Source organism: Columba livia, chromosome 1 (assembly GCF_036013475.1).
Source record: "Columba livia isolate bColLiv1 breed racing homer chromosome 1, bColLiv1.pat.W.v2, whole genome shotgun sequence".
In the NCBI taxonomy this organism is placed as follows: domain Eukaryota; kingdom Metazoa; phylum Chordata; class Aves; order Columbiformes; family Columbidae; genus Columba; species Columba livia.
Genome location: NC_088602.1, coordinates 16,127,172 through 16,151,820, shown reverse-complemented (window position 1 = coordinate 16,151,820; position 24,649 = coordinate 16,127,172). Strand labels below are relative to the sequence as shown.

The following is a 24,649-nucleotide window of genomic DNA, read 5'->3' as shown; positions in this document are numbered from 1 at the left end:
AACAATGAACATGCTTTTAGGGAAAACTCTGGGGTGTTTCTCCTTGTTAGCTCAGATTTCCCTTGAACATTTCTTCATGCTCAAAAGGCTATTTTAATCTTGCACTCAAGAAAGATCTTGAAAGGCCATTAACAGGAACAAAGACCTTTAAAAGGAGAGTCATGTCTTAAGTGAAAACCCAAAATTAAGATATAGAGGAAGCCACAGTTTTACATACCAGTGTATATAAATCTAGAAGCCAGGGCTTTAAAGCAGCTGTTCAGAGGTACCTGGGATGAAGGTGGTGGCAGGTCCAGGCTGCAGCAGCAGTGGAACTTCAAGTTGTCACCTTTCGCAGACACTGAACCTGTTCTGAGCAGCTGTCTGTATCTCTCCTGCACCAAGCACAAGGCTGCCACACTGGCTTGGCCTTTGCCAGCAACTTCTTGGACTAAGCAGCCGTCCACAGCCCCTGCAGACCAGATAACACGGGTCTAACTGAAGGCATCTCACAGTTCCTACCATTTGCAGTGAGATATCACCACTTGAATCAGGCAGGTTCTTAGAAGTGTGGGTCTGGGGTTTAGTCATACACCCACATAACCAGTATCTTATTTTAACTGTGGACTCTGAAGGCTCAGAACTACAGCCAGACCTCTCTGAAGCCTCTGGGTCATGCTTCTTCAACGGCAGATGATGGGTATGAAAGGATTATATCGCCTGGTGATGTCTGAAAAGGGTCACATGTCAGTCAATGGAGCTGAGACAATTGTATTTGCATGCCTAACAGTGAAACTATGAATGAAACACTGAGTAAAACTGTCAGCTTAAGAAGAAATAAACCCAGCAGGCCGGGTGGCACGGGGAGGACTCTGTGCCCCTGCCAGGGCAGTGGCTGCAGAAATCAAAGTAGCGCAACAGAAAAGCTGAACTTCTCCCGTCTCGGGGACCTACCATCCTTCAGAAAATTGTGTTTGCCAATAACCATCCTGTGACAGCGGTTGTGTGGCTCGTTTGGAGTCGGACTGTGATTCCTGCACAATATCACAGACTGTAAACAGGACGGCAGCTGAATTCTGGAGAGGAGGAACTCTGCTCTCCTTCCGGGACCAACAGCACCTAGTGCTGCTGCCCCTCTTTAGGGCAAGCAAAAGTCACAGATGGTAAATAATAATTTAAAACACACTAGAGTAGCTCAGAAATAACATATAAGGGAGGAGAAAGGGCATTTCAGGCATTTCAATTTTTATGTACCTCAATTTTGTTGCTGCATAACATTGAAGAACTATTGGGCTGCTCTAGATTCTCCCCTCTGCCCCCTTTTTTTAATTCACTTGCTAATAACAGGACAGAAAAATCCAATAAAATTACTTTGCCTTTCATGTTCTAATACAAGCCAGTTTAATATTGAAAACACTATAATCAGAGTGACTAACTTCATTATCATATAGAGAAAATAATACCTGTCAATAACAGCCTCCATCTGTAGCACTCACTGTTACAACTGCTGCATTAAAGAGAGAGGAGTTATGTCAGAAGTAAAAATGGTGAGTTTTCTACAAAATCCATTAGGGAGATTTGTCAGATGTATTCGTATTTATATGTGTTTTAATCAACATGCTTCCTCAATTTTTTTTTTCTTTAAACATACTGGCTTTTTTGTTTAAGAGCCATTAAGTACTAGATGTGGTTGCTGGTACAAAGCTCTACCCTATTTCTAAAGACAATGTGGTACCTCAATGTTGGTTTTACCGTTCCACATCAACCAAGATTTCCCATGCTGCACAGATGTCATCCTATTTTGATGACATCTAAATTCTGAGGTGCGGATAACTATTGTTAGCAATAAAAAGGGGTGACAAGGGGCAAGATGCACACCCTTACTCTTCAACAGGAACATATAAACTACAGGTGCTGATGCTGTAAATAAAATCGATGTCCCTGCTTTACCTCCAAATGCATCTTCAGAACAGGAGAAGTTAAATCATAGCCTGACCCCAAATAATTATTTTGTTAATGACCCTAGGTGAAAAACGCTTTTTTAGCCGGTAACTTGCACATCAGCATGGGGACGACTCAAAGCTTCCCTGGGAGAATGCTGTTTCTAGCTCTCTGAAACTAATAGTTCTTATTTTTAACTAAGTGTTGAAAATATTTCAAAAAGAATCGCCAAGCGAGCCTGAACACCTGGACCAGATCTCCTGCTGTGCTGTAACGGTCTATTTAGGGCTGCCTCAGAAGGTCACTCGGACTTCAACTATTGCAACGTGTCACCACCTCATAAATGGGAGAGTGATACCAGCAAATGGAAGCGGTGCCTTGTCACGCGCTGGCTTTCTGCCTCCAGGTGCAAGGTGTGATGTTAGGTTTAAATTTAAAGGATCTGAGTGACTATGAACTAATCCTGACTATGAACTCACGAGCAAAAGATAAACTGATAGAAGCATTGAGCCCTGGACCTGTAACTAAGAAAACATACAACTGCAATGAATTTTACAGGGTTGAGGCGTTTCAGTGCTGAACAGTAGTAACTCTGGAACTGCTAAAATGCAACTAGTGTATGACTTGAGCCATCACCAATGGCATTACATTAAAAACACACCTTTCAGAATACAGAAGGTCAAAATTAATGAATCCTGACAGATTTCTTAAGCTAAAACCTTCAGACACTTTCAAGGTATGCCACTGCGTATTTCACAATTCATAAGTCAAAACTTGAAAATGAAAATAGTGTGTCTTTATTGATATTCTGCCACAAATTATTGTATAAACTTAGTTAGCCAAAAATGTATTTGCTACATGGGAAGATCCTGAACAATGCAAGCACATCTGCAAAAAGTGATGCTTTCTTAGAGCAGCTCTCACTATAGTGCCATGCACAATTAGAATATTGTTTTACACGAACTGTACAAGGCTCAGTAGAGTCACTGTCTCTTGGTTACTGCAAACACATAGAGATGCATATGGTCACTTTAAGCCTTCACTGACTTTGGTGGGACTCCTCTGTCTCTCGGGTGAGCTTGTACACAACGTTTGCAGGAGCGGAGTTTGTGACTACAAAAGCTGTGACAAGGGGGACGAGAACAGACATACTACAACAGCAATTCCAGCAATTCAAGGCATCCATGTTACTGAAGGAAACTGGTATCTTTACATACTACTGAATGTTAAAAACAAACAAAGATGTTTAAGCACAAAGTATATATTTATACCAAATAAAACAACTGAAAAAGTATTACATAAAGAAAAATAATGTAACAGATTGTACTTAAGTACCTAACTTACAGTCATGCTCATATCTAAAAGTAACATTGGTAACTAATATATATAATTTTTGACAAGGGTGCATTTAAGAGTTCTCTAACACACAACATTCTAAATGTGGAGAGTATTTTTTCCAAGATACAGAAAACAAATTATTTTACACAGGCACACCTGTTAATTTGTATAAAAAACCCCATGCTTGTAAGTGAAAAGGTCACTTTAGTACTAATTTACCAGACGTGTGAAAGCTATGTAGCGTTAATCACGTTGAAATCGTCTCTTCTCCTTTTGCATTGGTGAGCGCCAACACTGAATGGTACAACATTTGATCCGTGTGGTTGCTGACGCTGCCCCCTGTTTCCAAGCAGCAGCCCGGCCCGGGTGCTGAGCAGCACACAACTGTCCAGCCCCATCTGTCTGCATGTAGTGTATTTATAACTAAAAGCTATTACAATTATTACAATGATTTCCGTTTCAATATATACATCAGTATAAAATACTACCCCAAACGCTTTTGCATTTCAAACAATTTTAACCACTTCATCAAACAATGCATTTGCAGAATTAAAAAAAAAAAAATTCCAAATTAATGTTGATTGCCAACAGTACAGCATCACTATGGTATGTTTCCTAATAAATGAGAGAACGGAAATGTATTAAAATCAGTAATTAAAATAAGTATCACAAAACGTAATTCATGTTAGAGCAGTTCAAGAATTCCCAGTTTGTCAGTATCTACCCTAAGCAGTGCTACCCAAATACAGTATAAACCATGTAGTGTTTCTACAATGAGAAGAAAACATTCAAATATTAAAGCTGTGACAAACACACAAAAGCAAGGAAAGAAAATTTGTTCTGTACTCATCCCTGTTGTAGCAAGGTACAGCATGTCAGGGGTTTGCACTCAGTGCATCGGGTGTGCTGTCACGCCTGGATACAACCGCGGAAGAACTACACTGCAACCAGCTCGGAATTTCCTTGCTGTTGTGGTTTTATGTCAGACCATTCAAGTTATAACAACTTAGTGTCTTCTTTTCCTGAAGGGAAGAAGGGAGAAGAATTCATAATGAAATTGTAAAAATGCTACTAAAAATCCCTATCTTGGACACAATATACCGCTTTAGGAGCTACTGTGTCATTGCACAATATAAGTGGCCTATTAATCGTGGAATTATTGGTGTAGCAGAATATATTTGTTATTATGGATACGTTCTGAAAATTGATTTTTAAAACCTGCCTGTATTCCATAACAAGCCACGAAAAAAAATTGTGTATTTCAAACACTAATATCCTTACATAAAGTAGTAAATGTGCATTTATAGTGGCAAATTTCAGATCTCTGCCTCTGCTGCTTCAGTTTTTAAAATGAGACTTGGTTCAGAGTTTTCATTCTTTATCCTAAAACAAAACTATTTCTGAAGAATAAAAAAAATCCAAATAATAATAATAATAATAATAATATGGGTTTTTTCATTTTGCTGATTCATTCCTAACTTGAAAAATAATCAATGTCTTAAAAAAACCCACAAAAAAATCCTCCAAAAATCTCTCCCCAGGAGAAGTCCCTGCTAGCTGAGATTTTTTTTCAAAACCAAGTTTCACACTTACAGTGTCTTTATAGTCATGTTATACACCCTTGAAAATAAAGGCTCACGTTGAGAATGGTGACAGGCCCTTCATTATAGAGGTGTTAACCGGTGACACTATTTTTCATCAGAGCCTGACAAAACTTCATAGCTTATACTGAAAGTTTGATTCATGCTCATTTTGTTCATTTAAAAATACTCTTTGGAAACTGTGTCAACTCCTGCAGACAACTTAGTGATACACCTTTTCCTGTTAAAATACAGATAATTCATAGTCACCTCTACCCCATGCTAAGCTCTACTACTAATATACACTTCATTACCTGCTCATGTCACCATCTAACACATATCTTTACATTCTTCTACGTATAGTGTCCAGGGCTTATTTTTCACCAAACAGAACTTGATAACTATTATACTTATGAGTTTGTTCTTGAGGATTTTTTTGGTGTTCTAGCCTTTTCATTGCCACTTAGAGCAGTATTAATAGTTCAGACTTTTTCCATGTTAACTTAAGAGAAAGTTTTCAAAAGCTTTTTTTCCCCATTAAGGATTTTAAAATCAAAACTTGCTTAGTTATCAAAACTGAAAACCAGAAGAGAGATTAAATGCATCTGTCATTTTCAAATGGTTTCTGCTACTTTAAAATGCATTTCACAATTGTCCATACGACAGTTAGGATTCTAAAGTTTACATTGCTGCAATCAGATTCTAATTCAAAATCTTGCAAATAAACATGAAAAATAAGCCACTGGTCATGAATTCTAAGGATTACATTCAAAGCTAGCCTTTAAAAACATAAAAAAGTTACAGGCAAAACATACTGGTTTATGTACTCACTAGCTTATCAGGCTACAATAGGCATGTTTTAAGTATAAAAAAGCAGATAATTCAGATTTAAATAAGACTATGTGAAATCAGAAAAAAACCCTTAGATTTCACTATTGTTTTTTAAAAAAAGAACACCTATAATTACCTCCCATCCTACAGCTACAGTTAAACCAACTAACAAAAATAATCAAACTATTTTTGACAAACAAAAGTTAGGCTAGAATATGTGGCAACAAAGTTCATATATGTTTCTATGTAAAATGACTCATGATTTACTATAACATAAAATATGAACAAGAGCACTTTGTGACTAATGAAAGAGCTACTAGTAGAAACACTTAATGCCAAACAGTCTTCAGCCCTCCTTTAAGTCATTTCTCCAAATCCGTATTGACTTCTTTTGACCAGATACATCATTTTTGGCTTGTCACCTCGGTATGTCGTGTTTTACCACTTGCCACAGACAGCAGGAGACAACTAGCTGAGCAAACTACAAGCAGTGACATGCAGAAATTAACTCTCAAATCTGAGTATTTAGATAAAATGATACGCAAGCGCACACTAGGACAAAAGGAATGGCATTCGTCATCCAAGTAGGCTCATCATCCCTCCCCACCCCCCTCGAACAGTAGTTGCAACAGCAATAGAAAAAGATCAAGATGTCTGTTCTTCAGAGTCAACTGTGGAAAAAAGTCAGCAATATATAACAGCAGCGATGGACAAGGAAGAGCAAAATGAAATAATCTTGTTGAATATTTGTTCATTTACTTTTTCTGAACACAAGCCAAAGTGTGCCACACTGGCTTGTTCTGAACTTCAGATACAGATGTCCTATTCTCCTTAGATCCTTCACAGATTTAGAATTCAGTCTCCCTGAGGCCCCTATAACCAAGTAAGAAAACTCTCTTTATCTAGCTTGGTGGCTGCCAAGACAGATTCCATGTCATTAAGGATGTCAGAGCTCAAAGCCTCTTGCAGACTTGGCATCAGTTCTTCTCCTTCTATATTCATCCCATCTCCTTCCAGTGTCCCAAGGTCCACATTTGTCCCTGGAATGGCTTCAAGGTAGTCTGGGAAACGGTTCTGATGGGACGGTATGTTGCTTTGGCTGATACTGTCACCTAGTTATAACACAAAGCAAGACGGATATTCAATATGCTTGAAGTACCAAACCCACATTTTACCAGGACAACTGGTTAAAGGTTAATTCTGAATCTCTTGCATCACACAAGCAACATGATTCATAGAAATCCATTACAAAACCCGAGGATGATTTGACTGCATGCAGAAGTACAAAGAGCATGCCTTCATTTCAACCTTTTCACCTACTGACCCATATCTCCGCAGATCTTTGATGTCATTTAGTATATTTTAATTTTTAGGCTTACAAGACAATACTGAGTCAAATATTGTTTTGGAGCAATATTAGCAACACTGCGTGAGGTACTATTCTGAACAAACTCTGAACAAACAACATTACTTAACAAAGCAAAGGGACACTCAAATTCCATATAACATCAGGAGTGATGCTATATATGAGCAAGCTCCCATCCTCCCAACAGAGTTGATTTCAAGTATGCTTTGCACAAATCTAACTATAATATCTCTATTATAGAAACAGAAGGTAGAACGACAATGTGAAAAGTATTACAGTTTCTCGGAGTTTCTTCTTTTCATTGCAAAGCGGCTGAGCATTTGATGGACGCGAGTATACTTGGAAAACATGCACTAAGGATGTAAACAGAAACAAACCTGTATCCATCTCATCAACGCTGTTCAGGAAGTCATCGGGGGTTCTGGGTACACTATAGCTGCTCATGCTGAGTCCACTGTCTGTGCTTTCATCTCTGGAGTGATATGTTCCACTGTCATAGAAGGGATGAAAAAATGAGGGTGGGATACTGAAGAAATTCAAATAAATGCTTGTTTTTGAACCAATTCACAGGCTTTGAAAACATCGCTGTCACGAGAAATGCTCTAATAAAAATCTGAAACCTTTGTGAGACACCCAGGTTTTATTTTATGCAGACCTTTTCCAGTTAAAACTATATTATTTAGATTCAATTTAACTTGATGAGAGCATACTTAAGCAGCTTAAAAACTGCCTACCTGTGTTCTGTGTTGTTTTAAACTTTTCACATGTACTTATAGATAAAAAAAAATTAGAAGCATGTCAGTCTCTAATGATTATAAAGATGATAATGGCGTACCCTTTCACACTTCTATAAGGATCAGAAAAACATTTCTAAACATTTCTCCTCATTTCCTCAACCACTGAAGTCTACTTTTAGGTCACTACTGTTACAGATCTGAGCTATAGTTGGAACTACCCTATAGCTGGAGCTGTGGCCCGTGGGAGGAGCCCAAGCAGGTTTGCTGGCAGGAGCCGCGGCCTACATGAGCAGCTGTGGAAACAGACCATTCCCTGCCCCCACTGCCTCTCTTAATATACAAACTTTGCAAAATATTTTCAAAAATCTGTACTTCTTCAGGTTGTGGCAGCATTCACTGAGAATCCTTACTGATTTTCCAGCTTGAATGCTGAATGAAGATCAACTTGACTTACTGTTCAAATTTGCACTTGAAGACAAACTGATCCTTCAAAACAGTGTGCTCAGGAAATACATAGCAAATGCCTTTTTGTCAAGTATGAAGAACCAAACTGATGAAGGCTGAACAGCTATTCAACATCGGATGCAAATAGAACGCCATCAATTAGGTCTCACAAAGACATCTTTGCCATCCAAGAAAGACACGACATTTCTTTATAGTTAAATCATAAATATTTATCTTCTTCTAGATTGATTTTAAAATAGTATCACCACACATGTGACAACAATCCTAATAATTAAGCTATTTAAAACTTCTGTGAAAAAAATGCTGGTTTACTTTGTGGGACAATATGCAAAAAACAGAACTGAGACTACGCTGAACTAAATCACTCTAGTTGAGAAGGCTTTTTGGCTGCTGCTCTCACACTTGGAATGTCCAGCTCTTCTCTTCAAATCACTCCTTAACACACATTTCCTCTTTTCTTCAACATGGATTTCTTCATCTGGTAGTCACATCACCCAAAATTACTGCATGCAATTGAATTGCATTACCCAAAATAGAGAGGATGCTTCTTCAACAACTACTTGTTAAAATATGTGCATACAAAAGAAGAAATCCATATTTAGGAGTTAAACAGAGAATTACCATCACTACCAAGATAAATCTAATAGAGAAAAATATATAAACAGAGTGGCAAACCAAAAGCTGAAATAACTTACTAAAGTCTGCATTGCTGCATGTCCCATTTAAAAAATAAAACATAGCACAACGATGGTAAGTACTGAAGACAGCAAGCAGAAGATTGACTATGTAAATGAAAACACCACTGCACTTTTTCCTCAAATTGCTCCAATATAGCATTGTTTTCCGAGACTTTTTGGAAGTTCTGATTATGTAGTGGAAAATATTTGCTATGTAAACTCCAGATATCTAACTTTGGTACCTAAAGTTAGGAGGACTGTCTCACCAGGAACTTTATATATTCTGTAAAACCAGAAAGAAGCATTTCTTTAAGTCTGAACTTTAACGTAAGGGACATAAAGGAGATCTTTATGGCAAATCCATTGGACTGCTGTATCTAATTCAGAAATAGCAAAGTGCCCTCTTTTATAGGCTGTTTAACACATGCCAGAATTAAATGCAGTGATGTACATAAAATTACCTAGAAGGCGACAAAGCTCAGATCAAAATGGAAAGTAAGATATTCTGAACTCAAGTGAGGTACAGGTTTGCCTGAAGCAAGTGCTACAAAAAAGTACAGTTAAACCTATTTGCAACAGAGCAAACAGTAACTTTTTGTATTTTACTGTAAACAGCCCTTGCTAATTCTCAACCTGCCAAAAATTACAACCATGAATTTGTCCTTTCTAGCTTTTTTCCTGTTTCTAATTCAAGGTAAAGATGCATCATTTCATGTGTGTAGATACACAAAGGACAAACTGCATTAGCCCACTGCCATGGCCATTTGAAACCTGAAGATGCATTTCTTTCAGGTCAGAAAACAGGTTTTGAAGATGGGAAAATACCACACCACTTAAGAACAAATTTCAAAATATAGCTGTGCTAAACATATGACGGCAAGAGTATTCTAAGCTATGGTATTATAACACATCAAGGCCATTTTCTATCAACACAAGCTTCTCATAGGACAGCAGGTCAGTTTTAAGATTTCTTGTCCTTATTCCTTGGGACAGAGCCAGCACAGTTAAGGCTCACACCAGATTCCAGCATGAATTCCATGGAGGAAAATCCCTCCCTCTAACAAAAAACTTTTCTAATCAGATTTGTCTGTGTAGGAGATAAGTCTTCCTGAAGGGCTGGCCCAAGACATGGAAACACCACTTACATCCTTAGGAAGAGTATATATATACACACACACATATATGTAAAAAGCACTGTGTACCTTGAAAGCACAGACAATACTTCATGCAGAGGGAGAAAAAAAATCTAAGAGCAACAGATGTTATTTACATCACCTAAGCTATATGCATGATAACAGGTTCCACTGGCAAGATGGTGCAAGAACATACCCTTCACATCCACTGAACTTTACTAATTTTGAGAAATACAGTGAGGATAGAGTATATGAAATGATGGAGAAGTCTGCTGGAAAAGGCAGAAAACGAAACAAATGTAGGCTAAGCTGATATATCAATAACTGGAAAAGTTACATACAATGCCAGTACATCTTTATGGATGAAGAACCTAAGTGTAAGAGATCAGCAACATCAAGTTTTTTTTAAAAGAATATGGGAAAGGATTTATAATTGCAGCAAAGGTTTACAAAGATTTTAACAGTTTTCAGTCTCTAGAATTACAGCAGGTATTTAAACTTGCCCTACTCCACAATCATGCCAGTTTTGACATGATGTGGACTTCTTACTTGATGAGCACGTTTGAAACTGTATTGGTGGCAAAAACCATGGCAGTTAAGACTTACATTGAAAGAATTAAGATTAATTTTATGGGGTTTTCTACAAGTATATAATGTATCATTAAAGAAAAAGATGAGTGTGTTGTAATACTTCATGAACACTTAGAGTAAGCACCCTAAAGTTAGACTAACATTTCAAGGTAAGGCAGAAAAGTATTGATGAACTCTGACAGAATAATTTTTCTCTTTTATGGTAGGGGATACTGAGTTGATATCAGCCTAGAATGCAGATGTCATGAAGTTCTTCCAATGAAGAACTACAAAATTAACTCCTCTGACTTAAGATCAACTACTTAATGGTACTGAAACAATAGAAGATTTTTACTCCGTTAATTGAAAGTTTACACGGCTTGGAGATTTGACTGTTTTACTGTTTCCACATTGTCTTTCCAGCACGCTAAGCAAAAAATACAGATATGACTTCTTTCAAGATGCAGCAGTTTCTCCAAAGTTATAATGGTTTATGTGGAGCATTTGCAAGCTGAAATTAGAACAGTATTTCCAACAAAACAAACACTCCAACTCAGAGGGATTAAGGAAAACATTATATGAAAAAGACCAGTCTATACTGCAAAATTCTAAATCCTGAATGAAAAGGCTCACTTTAAAACTAATACAGCATTTAAAATGAAACATGCCACTGTTTGCAGATCTAACATTAACAGAGTAAAAATACTGTGAAATTAAATACCTGAAGTGGAGGGGAGGGGTGAATGGAGAAACCTTAAAATGAACCTCAAGGTGTAGTCCTGAATGGGCCTCACAGTCCATTTGATCTCATAGAAAGCTATTCACAAATTCTTCTGAGTCAGTAATTTGAAATGACTGTTAGTCAACAGATTATGCAGAGGCAAACATGTTATGACTTTGAATAAAAACCTTCCTACAAGTCTGAACAGACTACTTCCTCCCACAGGAGACAGCTTTTAATCCTCAACTTTTACTAGACTTGCCATTTAAGGAAAGATTCATTTACAGCTGTGGCTTTTGGCACAGACAGATGTTCAAAATAAACTATTACATGTACCAAACAGAATTTTAAATCAGTTTCTTCCCCCTCTAGTAGCTACCCCTACAAACCTGTTAAGAAAGGGATCAGAACTATTCGTAGTCATTGTTCTCAGTTCCTGAGACATTCCAGGAGATGACACGGGATTTTGAGATCCACCATCTTGTTCCATTGTGGGAAGCTGGCTACGGAGAGCCAATTCCTACAACAGGGGAGGGGGAGAAAGAAAGATCATGTTAGGCATTTGAATGCACTTTTCAGACACATGAACACATAACATTACAGGTAATTGATGCTTTTACTGCTTCCAGTTACAAGATTTAAGTGAAATTAAGTTTCTGAAGACAAAGCAAGAATTTTTACTGGCTTCAGTGACAATGAATTTTCCACCAGTCAGGCCCAGTACTACAGAGACTTCACTGTAAATGTATTTATGGATATAAATATCTGTATGTTTACATAAATCTTTTCTAGTTTGCTTCAATATCCTTTTGCTAAGTCTGTTCTTAAGACCAAAAAAAGAATTGTTAACATTATCTGACCCCTAAGATACATCTGTCTAGCTCTGCTGATCAGCACTTTTTCCCCATCTCTTTTAAGTTCTGTGTAAGTCCTTGGTTTCCTTTTCACCTTGCTGCTTCATTCAGCAAAGTGTCAAGTCTTTCCCTACAAGTTCCCATTCACTCTTCCTGTTTGAGTCACGTATTTTGAAATTTCCGATAGATCAGATGAGCGATTTGTCTCACACGTAAATCTTAAGGCTCTTCAAATCCCCAGTAAATTCCTTAGTAAAACTAAGACACCGCACTTCTGAAATTACAAACCTAGATTACATTCATATTTTACATATCTGCCTGTGTACCAACTTGAGCAATCCATCCATAAAGCTTGTAACTACTATTTAATGAAAATAAGTTTTAACGTGAAATACAGAAAATTAAAGGTGGGTGGAAATAAGCAGCATTTTATGTAATTTCCAGTGCTTCCTCTCTCTCTTTTTAAACATGAGTTACACATGTGAAAAATACAATAATTTGCTTCAAGCAACTCTCTTAAAACATCATCAGTGGCTCACCAAGTCTGTGCTCTGTTAATGTTGAGACTGGTAACGAAATCTACTGCCTCTTGTTACCATTATTAGCAGTGCGTGATTTCCAGGCTGTGCCTGGGAAGCTCATCTCAGGCAAAACAAATCTGGTCAGTCTTGACAATACTCAATAATTCTCACTTGTATAATATGGGGTCTTCATCCATTCTCAGTTATGAGCTTAAGGACTACTGTAGACTTATAATATACAAAAACCAGTCCTTTTCCAATTCTTCTTCAAAGTTATTTTCTTTCAAAAAATATCTAAGGTTATTTTATTTTACAGCAGATTGCACCGTATCTTGAATGCTTCCCTATCACCTGGTTTTTTTCCTTTTCTAATCAGCATATGCTTCACTCCCATTCCTGTGGGTTACTATGCTGCATATTCCCTTAATACCGTTTTTAGTACCGTCTTGTACTATAAGGTTTTCTCATTCTAGTTGATTAGACCTTTGCAGGAAGCGCACAAGCATACCACTGGTTTTTGTGTTCGTCACACCCAACTGCCTGCTCCAAGTAAATCCAGTCCTCTGCTCACCGCCACTCACTTGGCCACTGTTCTAATAAACAGTAATAATACTCCTCCCCATTTTCAGATCACAGGATTATAGGCACCTTTTAATCATTTCTATAGGCTTATCCACATGATTTTCATTTGCTTATGTAATAAAACCAAGGGCAAAGACTATACAACGAGGTCTTGCCCCACAGATAATTTTACAAACATCTGTCAGTCACATCAGCCTTCACACAAGGCGGCTGATACACATGCAGGAGAAAACAAAACAAATGCAATAGGGAGAAAAAAAAGAGAATAAAAATCCCTCTGGGTTCCCTGTTGAAAAGCTACAAAAAAAAAAAAAAAAAACACCACCACTTTCTCTTCCATACGTGAAGAAAATAACCAATGTGGAAGAATGGGAGTTACCTTTGTGTTTTCTAGATTCTTAGAAAGTAGGTGAGATTCAAGTTTCATCACTTTATGAATATAAGTAAGTATGTAAGTGTAGTAAAGATAAATTTAGCTCAGATACTAGCCAGCTAAATAAGAAAAATCACACTTCACTGAAGGCCCATTCAAAAGAAATGTATTAAACCAGGAAAGAGAATTTTATTTTGCCTACTCTTTGGCATGCAAAACACAGTGAAAAAGGATATTTTTGATACTAGTACTACTTTGATCCTTGTTTCAACAACAACAGTGCTAAAAGTGCAAAGCGACAACTATTTGTAACTATTTGTATGTAGCACTAATGATCGTTATTGAGGAGGCAGAACTACAGCACCTCCCCCTAGAAAGAATGTTATTTCATTACTCATTCAAGTAATAAATTCACGTCAATCTGGAAGCCCGAAAGAAAAGGAATTACCAAAAGAGACGAGCTATTCAGAAACAAATAGAGAGCAATTTTTAACCATTCCATAAGATAAACAAAGGTTTTACAAACCCTACAGAGTGTATTAAGACTATTTTTCCCAAAAGGTGCATGCAATGGAAACTAAAATTGTGTTGCTTGAAGAATGATCCTTTTGTTTCTTCTTCCTTATAAAACTCATTGTCAATAAAAACATTATGTGCTTTCTATACTTAATAAAGAATGTATGGGAGTGTACAAGCCTCTCCCAGCTCCAAAGAGAACAATGTGAACTCTAGGTTTTTAGTTCACTCTTTAAAATATACTCTTTATTAGAAGTATTTAAAGTCTGGAGGCAAAAATAAAACCATGACAAAATCCTGGCTTAGATTTCTGTAACTTGATCTTATCCTATTTTTGAATGTCACACTTTTTTTTAAGTATCTCTGGAAAAATAAAAGCTTAGCATTCCTATTAACACAAAAGCTGAATTTTGGTATCATGGTTATTGCACAAATGACCAAAATGGTCTGTCACCTCCTTAAGCAAAGGAATTTTTAAAATAAGGTCAGCAGTGTGTAAGTTATCTGCCTGACCGTTGTTGTTTGTTTGTTTGCTTTTTATGATTGCATATACATTAAGTTTTACACAAAGTTCCAGGTCATTCATACCATGTCCAAATTAACTTCATAAAATTACTCTTTGCAGAACATTTGTATCTTCATCATGCTGTTGAGGAAAGGTTAAAAGTCTCCATCGTGCAACTCATGTATCATATTCTTACTGCGTTAAGCATAAGATATGCTACTCAACTTAAAAAAAAAAAAATACAAGGATATATCAGTTCAATTGGTAAATTTACTTCATAAAGGGCCAATTGTAACATTTCTGCCCCCAAACACTGCTCAGCTATCCCACAATCCACAGGCTATGCCAGGATGCGAGAGAAGCGTGAGGGCGAAGAGGAGACCACGACACTTACGGGCAGTTTCAGCACCAGTTATTTCTTCAGATTAAGTATTTACCTTCTTGTTTGAGGGCCAGAAAGTTAGAGCGTATGTACAAAACACACAGCGAAAACACATGGACAGATGAAGACAAACGAATTCAGCAATGAGGAGTTATGCAATTAGTGAAGAGTAACGGAGAAACATATACATCATTCAGTGTGGCAATCATGAAAACCAGCAAAATTAATTTAAGAGGTGATGCTGATAGAGTGACAATTAATAATATTGTATACATTTCGCAAAAATCACAGTGCTATGCAGAGCATTGCAAGCACAGATAAGGCAGCATAAATTTGAAAAGACATTTGTTGGTAAAGTCTGGCTTCTCGTCTGGTTTTGCAGCCCTTTGCTGAGCCACCGTTTCATCCTCCTCTCGCTGCCCCTGGCCCAGCTGGGGTTCTCAGAGCACCATTGGGCAGGTACATGCCCCGACCAGCCCCTCCACCAATTTGTGTTTGGTTCCAGCAAATGCTGCTCTTCACGGCCATCTCGTACTCAGGACAACGTGACTCGCGCCTTCTGCTGACCGGTTGCTTTGGCAGCGCTTCTGTGATTCAGATTTGCAAACACAAGCAGCAGCAAGGACTCAAATGTGCTGCAGTGAGCTACAGCTCGTACGGACACAATGTGTCCTGAAGCAGCTGAGGGCATAACAAACAGACAAAGGCAAGGAGCACAGATCTCATTCACTCTCTAGACTTTTAGAGTATCTATCTATAAGGATCTACATTCACAAACTAGCAATAAAATTATTTTGTTAATCTGTAAAGCTCAGGTGCTGCAACTGGCATCACAGCTTCTGAATTCTCTAATTACTCATATACAAGTATCTTTCCTACTGTGTATCTTCTACCCATCTATGCTCAGCATTTCCCACTTTAACCAAGTGTGAAACAAATTCTACACCTCTTGCCAGACAAACTGATGTTTCACTTAGGTCTATGGTTTTCAACAAGAAATGAAGCTATACTATTTCAGAAGCCAAGGAATATTTAAAGCACTTAGTTCCCAAGATGACTGAACATCATCAGTGTTACGGTTGCAGCATAACTGGTTGAATTCCACATTTTTTATATTTTGATGGGAGCCAACATACCCTTCACACTCCCTAAATCCAGCCAAACAGGACTCCTCAATAGTGCTTCCTACTGATGTCCAATCAAGCAGTCTTTAAAGTACTACCTTAGTGCACTGCTCATCAGAAATACCAAAGACTTAAATAATAATTAGGTCAAGCAACATCCCTACAACTTCTACAGAAAATCCAACTCTGAGCTGAAATTCCTGATGCTTTGACAAAACCTTGTGTTTTATTTAGCAGTGTTTAGAAGCAGCAGAGTTTGTTGGTCAGGGCAGAGGAATTTGCGTCTCAATTTCTTAATCACCAAGGGTCACAACCCACTGGTTCCAAAGTGACTTTTTACTTATTGCTATGGATGGCCTCTGACTACATTTTCTTACCCTTCCCTTCAGCAGGAATTCGCATTGGTATGGTCACACACCAAGACAAGTCAGAAAACAGACCTAGCTGAAAAGTAATTTGTCTGATCGATCAGGTGTCTGATGTGTCTTGCAGTGTAGCCACACTGATGCTTCGGCTACTGGATTATGAAAAAACATTAGACACATCCTGCTGCCTTATAAATACGGCAATCTCTGCCAAGACAGCTGGGTTTAATGTCTCAAACTGCTGCAGTTCAGTCTGCCAGAGCATGTCTACCAGACTCTCAGTCAGAGGTCATTTTATTAAGAGCAAATATTCTCCTTAAAAAAATATACCACACACCTGCCCAGCTGCAGTCGTCAGCCCCAGCTCCGGATGGCCCTAGAGAGATGGCTGTATTTTCTGAATTAATTTCTAAAGTCACGGCACTGCACACGTATGCTGCCTTACCTGTGAGCCTCATGGTGCTCGACAACAAAGCTCTGTGCAACTGATGCAGAGTAAACAGCAGGTACTTGGGAGATTATCTGAACTAACTTTTAGCTACCTAAAATCCAAATGCTTTCCTTCCTTTTCCTTTTTTTAGAGAAGTGATTGTGCCACTGTACTCAACACTGGTGAGGCCTCACCTTGAATCCTGTGTTCAGTTTTGGGTCCCTCATCATAAGACAGACATTGAAGTGCTGGAGTTCAGAGAAGGGCAATGAAGCTGGTGAGGGGCCTGGAGCTCAAGTTACACCAGGGGAGGTTTATACTGGATATCAGGAAAAAATTCTTCCTGGAAAGCGTTGTCAGGCATTGAACAGGCTGCCCAGGGAAGTGGTGGAGCCACCACCCCTGGAGGTGTTTAAAAGGTGTTTAGATGAGGTTCTTAGAGACACGGTTTAGAGCCAGAGTTAGGTTATGGTTGGACTCGATGATCCTGAGGGTCTCTTCCAACTGAAATGATTCTGTGATTCTAAACAGATGACTATAGAGGCAATGTGCTAAAATTTATGTGCCAAATTTACTGCCACAGACTAAAGAAGTCAGTTCATTAATTACAAAGATTTCTGGAAGGTTGTCCAGTGAATAACAATGGTTTGTTACCTAATGAAGTAAAATATTCCTGCTAGCAATAATATATCAACAGTTCAACGAAAACTGAGATAAATGCATACAAAATCACTTCATTTTCTGCCTACTTGGAATCTTCAAGTTACTTACAATATCATATATGCTGCTCAGCTCCTTTATCTGTGTGACAGTTCTCCAGCAATATTTTGTTATTGATTTTGGAGAATAAGAAATCAAATCCAATTTCTGTTCATTTTGCAAAAGAAACACCTAGCAGAAAACTTAAACCACGAGGCACAAAGCAAAATTTAGTATTAGCAATAAGAGTTAAGTCACTAAAACACTGCAAAAAAAAATTACTTCCACTAAAATGAGAAGTTTTGGGTATTATCTGTGACTATTGATTAAAAAATAAAACAGCAGTAAAAATTTTAAACAGGAAAAAAACTTTGTTGGAAGGACTCTTCACTGGGTCTTAGCGAGTCATCCTCAAAACTTCTCACATAATGGATCTTTTCAGAATAAGAGATATCACAGACCATCTTCTCTATCAAACATCAAGCAATAAGCTTCAGGAGAACGAGAGATTCAAGGGACAACACCGGGATTCACTAAGAAACTAAAATAACCCACCATTTCCACAAAGATCTGAACAAAAGTATATCTTGTTATTAAAGACATATGACAGGCAAGAGAAGGAGAGGACAGGAACAAATCAAAACCTAAGTCCTCAGTAAAACTTCCAGCTTCACTAATTTCATGGAAGTTCAATAGCACAGAATTCAAGACTGGACTTGTTTCTAGAAAACATCACAAATTTGACAGTAACACAGCTTTGTATTGGTGTACATGCAAAGTGAATGAAGAAATCTTTTATTGAAAAATAGTAATAGTGTCCTAAGAAATTAATGATTTCCCGGAAGACTGGAAATCTTCTTGACTAAGCTGATGAAAGGTGTCAAACACCAACCAAGAGGAACTTTCTTTAAAAAAAAGGAGTCATAGGAAACAAACAATATGTCGAACACTGTAACTATTCAGTACTGCAAGAGCTTGTATTTTATGAATAAGAGCAAATATATTCAAAACCAAAAAAACCAAAACCAAGCGATTGAGCAAACAAGGACAGACTGGTCATGTCTTTGTAGATTCTTCACCGAGTATGGGAATTTCCAGAATGTCAAAAGTTGATAAGAAATAAGTCCGGGACAACAGGACAGAGAACATGAGAGGTACCTCATAAAGGATAAAGGATGACAGAATGGCAATGATGAGCAGGGAGCACATTCCAGGTGTGCAGAACCACCAAGAAAGCAGCACAGAGACGAGAGAAAGGTAAATGGGAAAGCACAAGGGAGCAGTGCGGCAAGGAAGCAGAGCTGCACCTCATTCCCAGACAGGGATCTCCATGCAGCGCTAGAAACAAGCAGCGGATACGGAATGAGCAAGCACACACAGAAGAACCTACCACGTAAATGGCTGTGTAATATGCTCATCTTACTAGCAAATACCCTAATATTAGCAGCAAATAAGAATCTTCCAGTCTTAGCACAAGAAAGTAGCCTGCACAACATTCAAGAATAATGTCTTCAGAGCCTCAACATTATTTGCCTTAATGTCTCTTCATTGTATACTGGAAGGTGGGAAATCTGTCACCTAACATGTAGCCAATTTTATCATTCATGCAGAAGCTGACTAACATCTATTTTAGGTGAGACGTTGACAAGCAGATGCTAAACTGCAGGAAAATGGAAGGAGAGCTACTGGGGATGGAGACGAAGTCAAGTCACTCAACCTTTTAACTAAGACAGGGAGGCATCTGTCAGGTGTTCACAGAAACTGATGATGATGAGGGTAAGTCACTGGACAGACACTTGGTGTTTTCAAATTCCCTGGATGTATCCATAGCTCTTGTTTACACACCATAAATATGGAAGCAGTAATTTTTGTTTCAAAAACCTTTGACATTTTTAGAATTACAATAAAACAAATCCTCATTTAAACAAGAAGAGTGTTTTACAGTACTTGCAACAAAAGATATAGCTGAGCAATTTCAGTCTTTCCAGGAGGTATTCAAATACTAAGGCCTCCATACGTAACACTTGAAGTGTTCATGTCACTACAGGATACCACAGTATCATGGCAGAGAGATAAAATAAAATATTCACTGAGCACCAAAAAAACCTGACCAAAGACATCAATACAACCATGACACTGTTTCCAGGGTATGTGGACAAAAATGCCAAGAAAGAAAAGGAGGCTGAGCTGAATGCAGGATGTTGGACTAGACTTCCACCAGCCCATTCCAACCTCTGATTCTGCGATTAAGAAAAGCTCAGAGATCCAGTTAAAAGTTAAGGAACATTTCTTAGGTTCTTTTATCCATATAAGAAAGATACTTCATTAGAGGCCATCTTCAAGAATGCTTGTGTCATATCATTTCCTTACAAAGACTTTGACATTCTCAGACAGACTTAGTCTTCCAGAACTAAGATCGCTGAACATATGAAGGTTTTATTTTCAGTATTCCTTAAAAGAACATCTAAAATTTATCAAGATAAGCTATTATTCTTCTCCCAAGCACAGCTTTATCATCATGAAAGCAAATAATTCCTCTAAACTTCATTAATTTTATTCACAAAGAAAGGATCTGTCAGAAAGAAAAAGCTGACCAAAAAGATTTGCATCGTTTCTACGGATTTTTCACAGATTTGCTAGGTTGACTATGAGCTGATAGGATGTACAAATTGGGACTTCGGTAACGGCATCATTGGAGAAGACAGACAACATTTGCTTCTTCAGTACAAGGCCTCGAGAAGTATTTGGAGAACAATTTCCAGAAGCAGTTCTCTGAGCACCTTCTTCCACATGTGGCTGCTCACCACATTACTGAAGTGACACACAAAACCACAAATAGTACATGTAGATGATACAACACAAACAATCTAGTACTATGGAACTTCTAAGTTGACAGGATAGCCTACTTTTGTATCCGCCAGATCCCTCAGACAGTTTGACCCATCAGCAAGTGCAGACTAATAAAACTGAACCCAGGCAGGTGAGTACCCAGGTAAGCCTGGTAAAAACAGTTTAAATGCGACTGGAAACCTGACTTTTGCATAAATGCTTTCATGATTTCCCATCCCAAACAAAGCAGAATGACCACTACATACACATTTAATGAATTATCAGTAAGGTCCCTTTGAGGTTTTTTTCAGCTTTTTACTGTTTTAAGCCAGAATTTTATAAGATCAGATTTTTGGAACTTCTCAAAGTATGAAACTGACCGCAGCGTTCTCCATTTGCTGCATGTTTCTGAGTGTGCAACAGGAAGAAGTTACTGTGGAAGAGCAAACAATTCTATGACAGGGCTTCAGCCACACAAGAAAACACAGAATACACTTCTGACATTCAGTAAGGAAAACATCCCTTCTGAATAACCTCATTGTGGCAGCAGATAAGGTGTTTCCAACTGATGTGGAGGAGTGTGCTGCTCTGTTTATTCCCTTGTATACCAGGAATTTTTTTCCCCTGCATAGTAGGATCTAATATTGATCGACAAGATCACTATGTGGTTCCCGCTCTGTAACTGAATCAATTTATTAAATTTCAATTAAAATGCTTCCACTTCAGAGTGGCACTAATATTGCCAAACAAGAACATATTTTTTTCCAGGGTATCAGTACTGTTTCTAAGGTCTGAGGTTCCTATTTTAAAGATTATATTCTCAGGGGAACTGGTAGCATACAAATTCTGCAGTACTCTTCAGAATGCAACAGTACACCAGTACTCATGGCTTCCAAACACAAGATACTTTCTTTTATTCTGTTTTTCTTGCCTAGTGCATATCATGTTTTTTCTTAGAAACACAAAGTACAATACAAGCCAATGTAAATATTATGCTAAGAACCAGTAGATTAAGAACACTGTTAGCAATAGCAAGCAAGAAGCTCTCTGAATAGATCCATAAATCCACCCTTTCAGAGATTCATTCCATATTAGACTTTTTAAGAGCCTAAAAGAAGTCCGCATTAAACTGTTTATTATGCTTTACATTTCGACCAATTTCCTTTTGGTCTTGAGAAACTTTTCAGAACTGTTGTTTCCTATACAGAAAATACATCTCTGCAGGAGCCTGTTAAATGTCAAAATGGACTGATTACATATTATATCCCCACAGCAGCTATTTTGTTAGTCTAATCTATTATAAACTATTCTGTTACACCCTATATGCTTAAAAATCATAAATATTTCAAGTGACTTTTTATTAACTGATTACAGATATCCTTCTTTAAGATCATACCTGTTTAAACAAACTGATAAGAACATTCATATGAACAGTACTTAGAAGTCACAAACTACTACCTTAGATATAATGGGAGGTTTGATTTAAATACCCATCTTGATGACACCAGGACTGGAACTACAATATCCTCAAGAATGCTAAACAAGAAGGTTTTTTCAACGCAGAAAAAATGTGCAATGAATTCCTCATTTGCTCTTAAATATTGATATAAAGTTGGGGTAATGCAGCACTCTTAAAAACAACATTAGGTTTGTGACCAGAAAAGTGGTTCCAAAATGTGTATGGCAGAGCTTGGTTTTGTTTGTTTGTTTTTCTTTTCTTGAATGCCTTCAAAAAGCAAAAAGTTCCCCTACTAGTCTAATTTAATGCTTTCATTTTTTCTAATTATGCTGAAACATCAGTTAAGAGCCTACCTGATGTTTTGGAGAATTTGCTGTGCTGGGATTGATATTCCGCAATGCCTAAGAGTAAAAATAAGATGGATAAAAATTACTTTAGCTGCATGGTTTGCCTCTGCAGGCTGTCTTATAAACACCATCTTGTAGTATCAAGCCCCCAAGACAGGCCAGATGAGACAGGATAAGGGAGTTAAGATACTATGAAAATCATGACACAGTGAAACAGAACTCACAGATTTACCAAGGATGTGTATATGACAGACAAGCTTAACGACCAGGGAGAACACCACCAAGGAAATTGGCTGTCACCTGGTCCCAAGTTAGTCAGGTTCTCAATGACAACTGAGGCAAGAAGATGATTAGAAGGCCTACCTAGAAGCATGCTAGCACAGGGTAAAATGTTTGTTGGTGGATTAATTGCAAAGCAGGAACAGCAGAAGCCCAGGTGCTTAAGCGGAGAGAGAGTCCTGATGCCACCTTTGCAAAGTATTCTTACCTAGAGTACTATATAAAAAGTAATGGCTGTAAAGATGACCCATCTTACACCAAGAGATGCTGAAGATTCCTACAGAACAGTCCTTGACTACAAAGGGGATAATGGGAGTCAGATTTCAGGACAGAGGTGATGAAGAAAGAGAAAAGCTGTCTTTGAGGACAGAAAGATATTATCCTCTCCTGACACAAGGCCCATCACCCAAAGTGAAAAGGGAACAGGGTAAGATTTTAGAAGGTTTTCCTCAAAGAAAAGATTAGTGCTTTCTCTGGCAGTGCCAAGAAGAACCAAAGAACACCCTAAGTATCTAGCACAGATGGTAGTAACTCTTAAAACATTCAGATGGAAAAACTGAAGCAGCAGGCTTAGAGTCAAAAGGATGTTGAGCCCAAATTCAAAATCCAGATATTCCAGTGTCCGATCCTACACTTTAACATTTGCTACAGATATATTCATATAGTAGCAAAATACTGAAAAGAACAATTTGCAGCCTAATTGTGAAGACTGAAATTCTTCAGCATAAGAAAACCACAAGTTGAAAATGCAGCACGACTTGTTCATTGTTCAGTTGTTCCATGCTCCACTCCACTGTTCAACAGATAAGGTGTCTCCTCAATGTATCTTGTAGAAACTTCACAAGTATTTTGAAATCCTACAGACCGTGACTGGTTCTAAAAGGGAAAGACTTTCCTCCACTTAAAAGGGAGAATTAAAGCAGCTGTGGGAACCAACTTCTTGTCTTTTTGCGTGACTCAGAACTCAATGAATAAGAAATAAGTTCTCAAGAGGAATATCCAATCAGATCAACAGTCCATGATGTCATCCTAATCGTAAAGAAGCCTCTTCGTGAGTTTTATTAGAGAGAGGAATGAGGGAGGAAAGCCAAATCCTTCAGTCTGATAAATCAGATGTTTTCGCTACCAAGCTGGTATCAGTAACAGAATGAATTTAGGCTTTTTTAGTTTCAAAGCTTTTTGTACAGTCACCGGTTTTTAAGACTTACTGGAACAACAGCTTAGCCAAAACAAAACACAACATACAAAAGAAATAGTGGAAGTAGGTGTCTAACCTGTGGCCTCACCTGCCGAAGCAGTTCTTGGTGCTTCAGTCTCAGCCTTTCCTTCTCCATCTGCAGCTGCTGAAGTCTCATCTGCTGTTGCTGATTGGAGCTGCTCCCACCCATCAGACCACCCTGGGGACTCTGGGGAGCCAGAGGGGGTGGCTGCTTCACTGGAGCACTTTGGCTGATTCGCTGATTCATGGCTAAGGAACCAAAACAATACACATTTAAAAATGAAATTCAAACAAATGCACACAAGGTAAGTGTTATCCTTAGAAGGCATATATTAAAACCTTCAAAAAATTACAAGCCATGGCAGTATAAAACACGCAGCTACACTGATGTGCACAATATGAAATGTATGCTGTTATTCCTGTGAAGTCAATGAAAGAATCTCATGTTCAAGAATACATACTTGTTCCAGAAGCTTATGAAAACAGTTAAACGTGTAAGTTGGTGGTATTAAAATATTTCAAGTTTAATTAGTAGGATCTCTCTTTCTTCCTAATAAAACATTCTCAATTTAGACACAAATAATACAAAATCACTTTTCTTATTCATGTGAAATCTGAGAATCAATAAACTCGAAAACACATAGAATGACAAAGCAGATCATCTCGCTTATAACAATCTACATTTGGTTAAAGGCTACCGGTTTTCCCATTGTGGTGCAGGTCATGCAACAATCCTGTCACATCACGTTTTGAGTGTCACAGGCTCCATTTAGGACATCTTGACATGCAAAATTAGAGCTGGTACAGAAATGGCAGATAAATTATAC

General features: G+C 38.0%; 1 protein-coding gene across 8 annotated transcripts in view; it reads right to left on the bottom strand.

Annotated features, from left to right (window-relative positions):
* Nucleotides 1-2,694: 2,694 nt before the first annotated feature.
* Nucleotides 2,695-24,649, bottom strand: part of YAP1 (Yes1 associated transcriptional regulator) — a 90,333-nt gene continuing 68,378 nt past the window's right edge. For 2 of the 8 annotated variants that reach the window (XM_065045616.1, XM_065045495.1), the window contains 5 exons: nucleotides 23,878-24,071; nucleotides 22,331-22,378; nucleotides 11,728-11,858; nucleotides 7,413-7,525; nucleotides 2,695-6,781 (listed from right to left, as the gene is read on the bottom strand). In XM_065045616.1, coding sequence (XP_064901688.1) covers nucleotides 6,543-6,781; nucleotides 7,413-7,525; nucleotides 11,728-11,858; nucleotides 22,331-22,378; nucleotides 23,878-24,071 — 725 coding nt within the window. In that variant the 3' untranslated portion in view covers nucleotides 2,695-6,542. The remainder of the gene's footprint in view (nucleotides 6,782-7,412; nucleotides 7,526-11,727; nucleotides 11,859-22,330; nucleotides 22,379-23,877; nucleotides 24,072-24,649) is intronic. The other 6 variants (XM_065045282.1, XM_065045558.1, XM_065045350.1 and 3 more) reach the window with 3 other exon arrangements.